This window comes from Chroicocephalus ridibundus, chromosome 9 (genome assembly GCF_963924245.1).
Source record: "Chroicocephalus ridibundus chromosome 9, bChrRid1.1, whole genome shotgun sequence".
In the NCBI taxonomy this organism is placed as follows: domain Eukaryota; kingdom Metazoa; phylum Chordata; class Aves; order Charadriiformes; family Laridae; genus Chroicocephalus; species Chroicocephalus ridibundus.
In genome coordinates, this window is record NC_086292.1 from 15,919,171 (window position 1) to 15,931,452 (window position 12,282).

At 35.5% G+C, this 12,282-nt stretch overlaps 1 protein-coding gene across 3 annotated transcripts in view; it reads left to right on the forward strand.

Moving 5' to 3' along the window:
- The window catches only part of LOC134520563 (connector enhancer of kinase suppressor of ras 2-like), a 212,699-nt gene that overhangs the window by 152,977 nt on the left and 47,440 nt on the right, over nt 1–12,282 (forward strand). For all 3 annotated transcript variants that reach the window (XM_063346115.1, XM_063346116.1, XM_063346117.1), the window contains one exon: nt 1,182–1,436. In XM_063346115.1, the coding sequence (XP_063202185.1) occupies nt 1,182–1,436 (255 nt within the window). The remainder of the gene's footprint in view (nt 1–1,181; nt 1,437–12,282) is intronic.

Sequence of the window (12,282 nt, forward strand, 5' to 3'; positions counted from 1 at the left end):
CTGCACTGTTCTAGAAACCAGCAAGTAATGTTATAGATGTAAAGTAATGTCCTTTGAGGCACATTTTGACTAGTATGAATGAATATTTGAAACCAGAATCAGCTGGTCAGTGTTCAGACCAGCAGTCCTAATCATACACATTTCTGTAGATTCCAGTGGAAATTATGAACTTTGGAAAAAGCATGGTGATAGCAAAGTTCTTTTTTTTCCCTTTTTTTTTTTCCTCTGCTAAAAAACAATTATATCATTCAAAAGAGTATTCTTCAAATATGCAAATATATTCATTGTTATGGCAATGGCTAAAGATCCTTAAATAAATACCATTTTTTCCGAATCTTTTAGACACAATATGGGTAGCTGAGAGGAGTTCAACTTGACTACTGATACTGTGACAAAATTGAATTATACTCTTGAAAATTAATACAGGATTTTAAATTCCCTTTTTCAGTAATCTTTCATTCCAAGAGAAAATAACTTTCAGTTAAGGCACAAGCCTTTTCTGATTTATTCCAAATCTGTTGGCTTACATTGAGTTTGTATTTCAGTGTTACAGACAGATTCCTTTCCTCAGACTTGTTGCCTGGCCAGTTCCCATTTTGAAATTGTGCCCAAGTACACTGCACATCTGTTTAAGACCATTATTCCAGTTTGTCAGGCTCCTTGAAATTACGGTCCTTGTCTCTGGAATGGTTCCAGAGATGCTCCCTTATTGATACAATTTACAAATACTTTATGTGTATGCTCACTTTCACTTCAAAAGGCAGGGAGTGTCAGTAAATGTGGTCCTGAGTCCAGTGCAAGTCCTGACAATTCACTTGATATTCACATGACTTTCCGGTTTAATAGTACCAAGTGATGATCTTTGACAGTTCACTGAAACCTTTTGGCTGTATTTATATTTTCTTTGTTACACAAGCCATATGATGTGGACTAGCTTCATACTATCTGTCATGCTATGACCTGGGTATGCACCACCGTCTTGTTCTGTGCGTAGGTTTTGTGCCAGCTACTTAGTTTGCTCCTGATTGGAGCCTTGGTATAAATAAGTTTATTTACAGAGGAAAGAGCCTCAGATGAAGTGGGGAATGAACCAAACTGACAATGCAGATGCAGCCAAAATGGTTCTCTGCTTGTTTCCTCTTACTAATGTTTCTTTTTTCTTTTTTTCCCCTTCAACAACTGACTCTGAGAATTCACTCCTGCGGTATCTGAGTGATGACAAGATACTGGTTATCCAAGAAGAGCCTTTGACACAAAAAGATAACAAAAGGGACACGGGTCGTAGGTCAAGAAAAAAGGGCAAAAACACAAGCAGTCCAAACTACCCAATTAGTCCACCTGTGTTGACATCTACTATTAACGTTAGGCTTGAACCTGGACAGCAAGATGTCTTGAATTTCTCACTAGCAGAAAACAACACAGTTCCACTTTATCACGTAAGTACATGACAAAAAGCCGTATTACAGAAAGTACATGGAAAAACACTGAAATGTTTTCCTTTTAGGATTAATACAGGTATAGGGGGATATTCTTCTACTTCATGTTTTAATATTGTATTTAATAGTCAAAGATAGTTGCTTAATGTCAGAGTTTGCGCATGAGAACAGTCTAGACAGAATGGAAAAATGCAAGGCAAGGACCATTTGATATCAGATGGTTTAAGTAAAATAGTGCTTTTAATTACTCTGTCTCACTGAGTAGTAGTTTAATTTCACCTTTTTTCAAAGGTTCATAACAATCCCATACTCAGTTTCTAATAACAATTAAGTAACTTGTAAGTTACTTTGTATCCTTTTATATGTCCACTTCAATCACAATGTCTTGTGACCAGCTTAATGGAGTTACTGTTTATTTAAATTGCAGTACCATGGGCACAGTCTAGTAATGTTAATTTTTTCATAGTGATAATAGAGGAAATATTTTGGCCTAAAAGCTTTGTAGACTACATAATTCAGTGGACGAACGACCAGCCATGAAAAAGCACTAGGTTCTCATGACTGGCTAGCGCAGAATTTCACTGTACTGATTTGGATGTCCTGAAATAATCAGTAGCTTTTCAGAGATCAGTCCTCACTGTTCATGCTCTGTGTGTGTATATTGCCTTTTATAGAGGCATTCTTTTAAATTTTACTCATAGCCCTACCTACCGACTGCTCCGTTCTTGTGACACAGAGTAGTAGCTTCAAAGTATTTTGTGCTCAATCCTTAATACCTTCAGGGCAGTTTTTTATTGAACTCCCCCACATTTGGTATGGAAGTTTTTCAGGGTGTATTTACTTTCTAATCATGGTGAATTTCCTCCTAGAAAGACATAAGTGAAAAAGCAGGACTTGTAGCAAGTTTCTTTAGACTTTTTTGCATTTGGACGTTCTACTTGGTGTTTCTCTTTCTGAGCAAAATCATGGGAGATGACTGTATAATGTGCCATAATTACAGAGGAGGATGCATGTGTAATGATTATTCATGGATTGACAGAGTAGTATAAATTCTTTTATCACCATAAATTTTCTGAACAACATTAGAGACAGCCCTTTTCTGTCCTTCAGGAGATAGCCATAGGAATAGGAATATCTCAGGTGCTTAGTCAACTGCCTTATAAGTATACAAGAGGAACTGAGTCGACAATTATACAAGAGTTGCTGACACAGGTTGTGTAGGTTCTTGCCAATACATAATCATTCATATTAACAACATCTTTCCACTTTGAATACTGGAAGAGTTACGAAAAACAAAGCAAAAAATGGCTTGGCATATCTATCCTGAAAGATAGCTATCCAGAATTTTAAATATCAAAGAACATTTAATGGCATTTTGATAACAAAAAGGAAGAGAAAAAAAGAAGATAGTTGTGTTCCTAGATAGAAATTTAACTTTTAAGTAGATCATCTCATTTCCTTAGTATCTAAAGGTATTATCAGGATTTTCATAAGCATTTCAATATATTTACTAATTTGAATAATAATTCTATCAACAATTCTTTCTACAACAAGAATAAGGTTAATCAAAAGAAGATACTTCAAAAGTTTACCTAAACAAATCACCATAAAAGACCTTTTGATACTTTCATATAAAAAAAAAAAATTGTCTGAGGTCAGCTTAGCTTTTCCTTGCTCTTCTAGTCTGAGTTTTGTTTTTTCACAGCTGTCTAGAGGCAGTACTATCAGATGAAAAAACTCGTTTGGACTTTTTGTTTGGGGGGGGGTTTTGGTTTTTTTTTTTTGTTTGGTGGTTTGGGTTTTTTTTGTGAAAGTCAAAACTGCAGAACTGTTATGATCAAATTTCTCTTTATTAAATCAAATTTAATTCCTCTACACTTCACACATGCCTAGAACAACTTTTGGATATAGATCAAAATTTGAACCCAGATAAATGCTTTGGGAAATGGATATGATAATGTTAAATAGGATCTTAATCATCTTTAGTAAAGGGAAGGTGATAGCGTCTTGTAAGCAAGCAAGTATGGCATGATGGAAGGAGAAATTGAGATACACAGTGTCACTTAGCCATTGCTTTATTTTCTAAGCATACGTACATAAATACCTACCCCCCCCAAAAAAGGCACTTACTTAACAGTAGTTTAAATTACTAGACACAGATGTAAGAAGTTTTACAAAATTGGTAATTGCATAGATTCACCACTAGATTAATGCTTTAAAAGGAATGTTGATTTGGAACCTAAAATTAAACAATTAGACTGATTTCATAAGTTGCTGTGAGGATGCAGAGTTACTATATAAAATGGATATTTAGGTAATGCAATATTGGCAGTATGCCCAGGATATAAAATGATGCATAAAGCTATATTGCAGTAAAATATTACTGTCAAGAAACACTGCCCCTTTCAGGATATATTTGTAAATCTAATTTAATTGATGTGCAGTTCTGTGATGCATATCACAGAATCTGAGGAAGAGTCAATTACAATTAACAAGGTTGTTATAATTAATATTAATCAATAGAGTATTTCTTAGAACATGGCTTCCTATGTTTGCTAATGCTTCGCTTCTAAACTGAGATTGTTTACCAGATTTAACCTAAATAGTGAGACATATGTAAATATCACCAAAGTATATCCATTATTGCATTGCTGAAATATACTACTGGAATAGACTCTAGACTTACAGGAATAGCATTAAAATCTGAATATGTTTTTTTTTTTATTTATTACCAGAGCTCATTCTGAAGAGAATTAACTTAGCGAATAGAACTCCTGCACAGTAGACCACATGTACAAGAGAATTTTTTTCTTTCTGCATTTTTCCCCATAAAGCAAACCGCAAAAAGTCTTGAATGGAAAACACTCTCCATCTTTAAACCACTGTTCAGTTTTTTAAAAAAAACTCTAGTGAACTGTACATTTTCTGCTGCTCCATTACATTTTGCACTACAGGAACCAGTTTCTTTCTGAAAGGAATATTGGAGTTCTTATTCCAGATCTACATGGTGTTCGACTTTGTGGTTTTACTGCCTCAGGTTTGCACTAGTTTCTGAAGCTCTGAAATTTAATTTGCTGGTTACTACATTAAATTCTCAAATAAGATCATGATCTCTCATCTGGTTTTACTTGGCAATAAATGTTCTGGGCCTATCATCTATGAAGTAATTGGATATTTTGTTTTGTAGTATCATATATTTAGAAAGTGGATTATAAGAGATTGAATCTTCTAAATTTTTTGTGAATTAGAATTCAGTGTGTAGAAGAGACTTAATTTTTAATGAATTTTAAGACAGGTGCTTTCATTTCAATATTCCCTACATAGTAAACCAGAAATAATGGCAGCTTTAGGGTAGTCATTGAGAATGTTATTATAGTAGTCAGTTTTTATTTTAAAGATAATTTGAAGCATTACAGTAGTTAGGATTAGTCATTGTTTCACAGAACTTGCTTAACTTGCTTTTTATTTTCTTCCTGCTGGTCACAGGAAGTTGGTAATGGATGCCTTTTAGCACAGGATGATGTAAATGCTATTTAACTGTTCTTGGAGCTGCAGAAGACAGCTTGACAAATGACATAAAGTTTAATGGTACATTCTGAGAATTAAAATGTGTGCAAAAACAATGTGTAGATCTGTTTTTTCTGTAATGCACGCATGCTGGGATGAGCCAGATGTTCCAGACGCTTTTTTTGGATGATAGGCAGTCTGAGTGCTACTATGATAAGTATAATAAATAAGATAGTCTGGGAGAATCATATATATTCCGCTTCTTATGACTGACTGAAGGAGGAGTCTTCTGTTGCCAATTTTGTAGGAAAAATTGTACTGTACCATAACTGTGCACATGAAGGCTTGAGCTGACAAGTACGTAGCTAGTACTGTAAGATGAATCCTTCAGTAGCAGTGTCCAGTAATATATTTCTTTACGGGTCTGTTCAGACATGATTCTCTAAAATCCACTCTTCATTAATCTATCAACATTTCAAAAGGGAAAAGGCATTTTACAGCACAAGGAAAATAAGAGGAAATAAAGTGTTAAGAAATGTTCTTTCTTATTAATAATGTCGACAGTCTTTAGATTTCCACATTCATTCAGCAATCAAGAACTTCATAATCAATCTGAATCCAGGAAAAAATGCCTGAAACAGTGTTAGTCTAGAACTATGATTGTCTTTGATTTCTATGGACACCTGTTTGCCATAAGGAGAGGCAAGAAGGCACTTGGATTTCTGGTGGATTTTAGTCTTGAGCAACTTATTCCATAAAGTACGTTCTGTCATATGCTGAAATGTTTTGCCTATGAGTTCCACTGCACTAAGGAAGTGATGTTACTATTGAACCTGAATTTTTGGTACCCTTCACACTCTGTCTATTATGTAAAGTGAAAACTGTGTGTAGATTTTCTAAGTAAGTTAGACCAAATTTAGCATATGTATCTGCACAGTGCAAATCAAAGTCTGTTTCAGATACACTTTTTCAGATCTGGAAGCAACTTAGAAAAATGGTTGAGCTTAGTCCTGAAACAATACACTGCATCTGCATCCAAGCATAGTATGTCCATCCCTCTTTATCGAGCGCTGTGCAGTTGTGAAGCTCAGCTGAGGTATGTCCCTGCCCATGGCAGGGGGGTTGGAACTAGATGATCTTACAGTCCCTTCCAACCTAAACCATTCTATGATTCTATGAGCATCTCCATTATTTGTTGTAGACCTGTCTTGGGCTCCAGTCATGCAGTATTTCAGGGGAGGGCCTGGAATTTTGCATTGAACGCACTGCAGTGGCCACAACTGATATATTTGCACTGGCCTGTGATACCTGCTTCAGCAACTTAACTATGAGACAGGCTCTGTATTATTCCTGTCTTCCCAATGTTTAGGCTATCTTATTTGCTTTGAATTATTTAAACTGATAGTTATATTAGGATGTTTTACAGCAAAACAAATATGAGGCTATCTTTATCCAAACATACATAGTGTTTTCATAAGTAATTTTTTTGTGTTAGAGCATATTTAAATTGTTATTCTGCAGTCTTCAAACGAACCACTACAACATACCAATGAAAGTTAGCAAATGAAGCATTCATTAACCTACTGTATCCTTGTGTGTAAATTTCAATTTGTAAAGCATTCTGGAGTCCTTTGACTCCAGAAAGTCACAGTAGAGCTCAGATTCACCGTATTGTATTATTTTAGCAAATGAATTTATGGCTTTTTTCATTATTTCTTCAAGCTACCAAAAAAAATGATTTTATTTCTGATTTTGTATATGCAGTCTAAAGATAAATTTAACAGCCAGATTGATGATTCAGAGCTTGTTAATAAATATTAGCTACAACTGATATTATTGCTACCATAATTGGAATATTTATCATCCAGAAGAATGCACCAAATGCAAATATGCAAACTCATCTTTCTTGTAATATAAATATTATCTCCTACTGTTGCTGACAAAAGAATCAGTACGCAGGAAGACAGCTGTAATACTCTGAAGACTCTCCTCTGAGTCTTCCTCTCTACTCACTGGCTCAGGCCTTGGTCACTGTCCTTCCTTCTTCTCCTTCTCAGCAGGCTTCCTACCTTCCCCAGCAAGAGAACGAGGATGGGGTTTTGGAGGACAAGAGAAAGCATTGCATGACAGAAAAGGAGGCCAGTCCTATATAGGGCAGTGTCATCGGTAGGCTGTATCTAGAAGAACGGGGAAAGTAAGAAAAAGAAAGGGGAAAGAATTGACTGTTTTTTTTCCCTGACCTGGGTAAATTCTTGAGCTACACTACACCCTTTCAACTTCTGCCACAGCCCTTCTTCTGCTTCCCTTACAGTTCAGCAAAATCACTGCTGAATATTGGGCTGCGTGTCGGCTCTTCTTAACTTCCCAGCAAGAAAATGTTTGTGCTTTGTGACAGTAGAAAGTTGCAGTTCAGAAATACATACCACCTAACAGCATAATCTCGTGTGATTGGATTTCCAGCTCTATTAGGGTTCTAAATGCTTTTTTCCTCAGGAGGATCTGCATTATGCTTCTCATGTGACATCTGTAAAACTTCACTATACCATTTATTAAATGGCATTAAGTTCTACCTTGTAATTTTTCTATGATGAAATAAAATTCTATTCTCTAAACTTTAGTGGATACTTCAAGTGAATATCCACTTTAGTTGGTATACATCTTGTATAAAATTAAGATTGCTAGTATGCAACATGGAATGATTGCCTATTCCATAAAACTCAGTAGTTTTAGTTTATTGCAAAAAAAATTATATCTGGTTTCTGTTCCAGAGAAACATAAGAGTTTTGGAGGACACGAATATATTAACAAGTTAATATGCTGGTTTTTCTTTGACCAAAAAACCCTACCCATTTCTTTGGAGTGCAGTATTTATTCTTAGTTTTTGCAGAAGAGAAAACTTTTTTGTCGAGTATTTTGGGGGTGTATGGATATTTTTGTTTATTTTTTACACCTTTGATGTTCAGATTAAAAGACCCTTACATTTCTTCAATTTCTCTTAAATTACAAGAGTGGATTGATGAGGACAAAGGTAGGCTTTGGTCAACGTAAAATACAGTTTATCCATTGTTGTGATTTGTTCTTTTGGACTACTTTTTGCTTTACTACGTGAGATGAATTTTGTTACCCACAGGTCACTCTTCCTTTGCATATTTGTGTAGATCACTTTTTTGACCTCAAGTATAATCTGGGATAGCTTCTCTTTTGGAGGTGACATTTTTCCAAAAAGTGGAACTTCCATTCCGTTAAAAAATTTTGCTGCTTTCTCTGTTACATAATGTTCATAACGTGCCACACAATTACAAATTCTGAGTGGATGTTTTTCTTCTATCCTTCGTTAATTTTCTCGCCTGTTATCTTGGTTTTTTCAGCCTAAAAACCGAGTACCTCTGAACTGTACATGGGTGTAGTTTGCATGAGATTATTTCCTGTCTCTATTATCTCTTCCCTCAACGAGAGCGAGTAGAAGAAAAAACCGCAAAGGCTGCTTTCGTTTTGAGCTGAGCATAATAATTTTGCAAGTGTATTCAATGGGTTAAGCATCAGGTCACTGAACTAGAGAGATAAGTAAAGCCCCTGGCGACAAGGCTACTGTTTCAGTTTTGAACAAACATAATGTTTGTTCAAATAATTTCTTATTGGTCAATAAGAAATGCTTCGGATAATGAATATGTGAGTTAAGGAAAGAGGAGAAGAAATCATTTTTGTAGGGAATCGAATATCTGTGTATAGAAGACCAGAACAACAGTATTTGTAATAAAGGTAAAAGAATCTTTTGCATCTGAATAAAAGACATATCTAGATGGAATGAATGTATTGCATTTGACTGTTGAGGTTAACAACCTCATTATCAAACTATTCTGGACTCATTAACAATTATTCTAGTCCCTTCCACTAGTAAACAACAAATAAACAAATAACTTCTGAATGTTTTCACACTATCTCTGCAGTTTAATGTTCTTTTGTTTTCTGTGATCTGTGTGATTTCTTTACTACTTAGGAGAAAATATTTCTTTTCATTATGAAATCCTGATTCAAGGAAACAATTTTTTTGTTTATCAGATATTTATAGAACTTTCAGGTAAATAGTAGTTTCTACTGGATTTGCTTTGGGAGAGGGTCATCAGATCTGCTTGTTAGACTGTATAGGCCTTATTCTCCTTTCATTTCTACTTGTGTAAGTCAGAAGTAGATCCACTAAAATCCCTAGAGCTACATAAATGTGAAGCTGACTCTAAAGAAGGCTGATAGGTGCCAGTGACCTAAATTTCACAGAATTTGTGCTTTATGCTCTGTGACAGGACTTGTGCCTTCTGAGCCTCCCACGTGTCTACTAGTCATGAAAGTGGCCTTTTAGTAAGATGAAGTTTTAGTTTGGGAAGTAGGATAAGGCAATTTGTTTTCCAAATACCAGGAACATAAAAGTGTTAAGAAGCAACTGTTCAAAAAAATTATATATAAGGTTGCTGAAATTGCAGATAGGAGTCTACCACATATAGGTCATCGTCAGTATTGTATCTGGGCATGTAATTACAATTACACAAGGAAATTAATTATAGCTGTATGTACACATGTATAGAAATGCCAGTGTGTGTTTTTTTCCATGTATGCTATCAGAAATCCTTTTATAAGGTGGCATTTCAAGCTAGCAAGTAGATTGTACTCCAATGATAGCTTCTTTGGGGATAAAAATTCAGTCAAATAAAAGGTCATACATAGGTATGTGTATCTAAATCTGTAGTAGTCTCTAGTGTCCATAATTAAATACTGGTAATACCGTGTATTTCATTAATGAGTCGGTCAGGAGCAGAGATTTTTTTTCTAATAAATTCAGTATTGATAAAAACTTAGAAGTTCATAAATGTGTTTTCTATTGCTAGTATTGTAATTATATTTAAAATTAATACCTTTCAAGTACTCTTATCACCTATTTTCTCCCTCTCACTATTTATACAGATATTCTTTTTTGCTCTTTTCTAAATTGCAGTGAACTAATAAACAGTTACAATTTGCATAATCTATGAGTAGTTAATTGTTTTTTTTTTTTCTTTTTCCCACTATTATGGAGCCATTGGAAAATTTCCCTACTACATACTATTCTTTAGTTAATTAGATTAGATTATTCAATATCTTTGAAAATTAGTGCTCATTAATGCAAAAAATTAGTGGTGTTGAAAGAAAGACCTCTAGAAAAACATGTTCTATCAATAGAAGCACATTTCACTCTAGCATGTCTTTTTCAGTCTAATATATGCAGGTTCAACATCCAAACAATTGTTTCCAGTTGTAGCAATGGAATACGGAATATATCTGATCAAAAGGAATCTCAGGACCGTGATTCAAGGTGATCATCCCTGATATAGGTGTTCTGTGTGCATTTTTTTTGGAAGGAAATAAGTAACTGGGCTAGTTCTGTAGTGGTTGTGAAAATTTGTAATACAGGTAATGAAAAGAAGATGTGTGCCAGCACATTGTGAACAAGGAGGATTATCTTTGCTTTCTCAGGGAAGGCAGTGTGGGATGACTCCCATTTGGGAGACAAAGTGAATAAATCCTGATTTGGAAAACACTTTGCTTTTACTTTGGGAGCAGTTTTAGAAAAGAAAGGCCTTTACTAATGAAGAAATAGAATGGGAAACACTTAAACTGACTAAAATATTTTTCCCACTTTTAGTTGCTAAAATTAGTAACACTAGAAAGCAGAGGGATATGAGAAGAAAATCTTTGAGCCTTCTAGTATGAATAATTTTTATTGCTACAACAATATCATGGGTAGTGCTGCTGTCAAACTTCTTTTACTTGTTTGGCCACATGATATTTTACTAGGATCTCCACGGTATTTTCAGGGATGATCAGATTGGTTCATTCGTATTTGGTAGTGCATTAGCAGCAGCAGAAATCTGACATTTATTATGCAGGATTTTACTGAAGCTCTTCAGATATTTTGCTGTAGATGTATGCTGCTATCTCTTATGGTCTGCTTCAAGAAAATATGAATATTTCTACATGGTATATTTTCATTTGTGTAAGTTCTTGAGACTGGATTTCAGTGTATTCTAAGGAGGATTAAGTTGTTTACAGCACTCAGGAAAGCCTGAGCTTTGGGTACTCAATGGGGACCTCCTACATTTGCTTGGTTTCAGCAAGGTATGTAGAACTCCCTGCTTTTAAGTGTAAGGGCACCATTTCATTACTTTTCATCAGCTAAAATAATCTTGTTTGAATGGTAACCATCTTTGATACTGACATTTGCTACAATACTTTAGCTGAATCAATTACCAGAACAAGTAAAAGGCAAATGCTTTAGTAGTAAATAGTATTTAATGCAGCAACAAGAGTTACTTGTCAAGTATGTAGCATCCTAATTATTGTGGAACAAAAGAGACAGGAAAGCCTACATAAGTAAAAACTTTTAAGTGCGTCTCATTTATGTTGCATTTTAGACAGTTTTGCCATGATACATTCTCTGGCTTGAGCGTGGGTTAACTGTGGCAATGTTTTATTCAAAACACAGGCATGTCACAGAATGTACCGGCTGCAAAATTATGAAGAGGGCTTCCCATTCTTTAATATTCAGCCCTGTGATCCTTGCAATGATCATTATGAAACTTCATGTACTGATTTAGTGATCCACTTTTGACTTTATATAGGCTGTCAGTACTTTCATATGCTTGATATTTTGGAAATAAATTTTTGCTGTTAATAAATCTTTGCACCTCCTCCCCCTACTTCTTCACTGACCTTGGTGTCTGCAGAGTTGTTTCTCCCACGTATTCTCACTCCTCTCTCCAGCTACAATTGCTGTTGCTCGGTGACTTTTTTCTCCTTCGTAAATATGTCATCCCAGAGGCGCAACCACTGTCGCTGATGGGCCAGCCTTGGCCAGCGGCAGGTCTGTCTTGGAGCCAGGTGACATTGGCTCTATTGGACAATAGGTGCAGCTTCTAGCAGCTTCTCACAGAAGCCACCCCTTGTAATCCTCCGCCCCCCACCCGGCCCCTACCAAACCTTGTCACCTAAACCCAATATGGAAAAGAAGAAAAAGTTGTGGTCCTGCTCAGGGGAAAATGTCTTTCTGATCTTAGGTGAGATAACTAGTCTAATCTTACTAGATGCAAGCAAGTGATGAACAAGATTCCTCAGACGTTTTAATATTACTGTGGTATCATCAGTCCCTCTCCAAACTTATTAGTTATTACCAAGGTAACTTGATCACTTAAGGGTTTTATTGCCTGCTTCAAGCTGTATTAGAAATAGCATGATAAAAGATGATAAATGATTCTCTGTGTGGATACACCAGGGGGCTGTGTGAAGGATCGAGGTGACAAAATGCGTGCTTGTC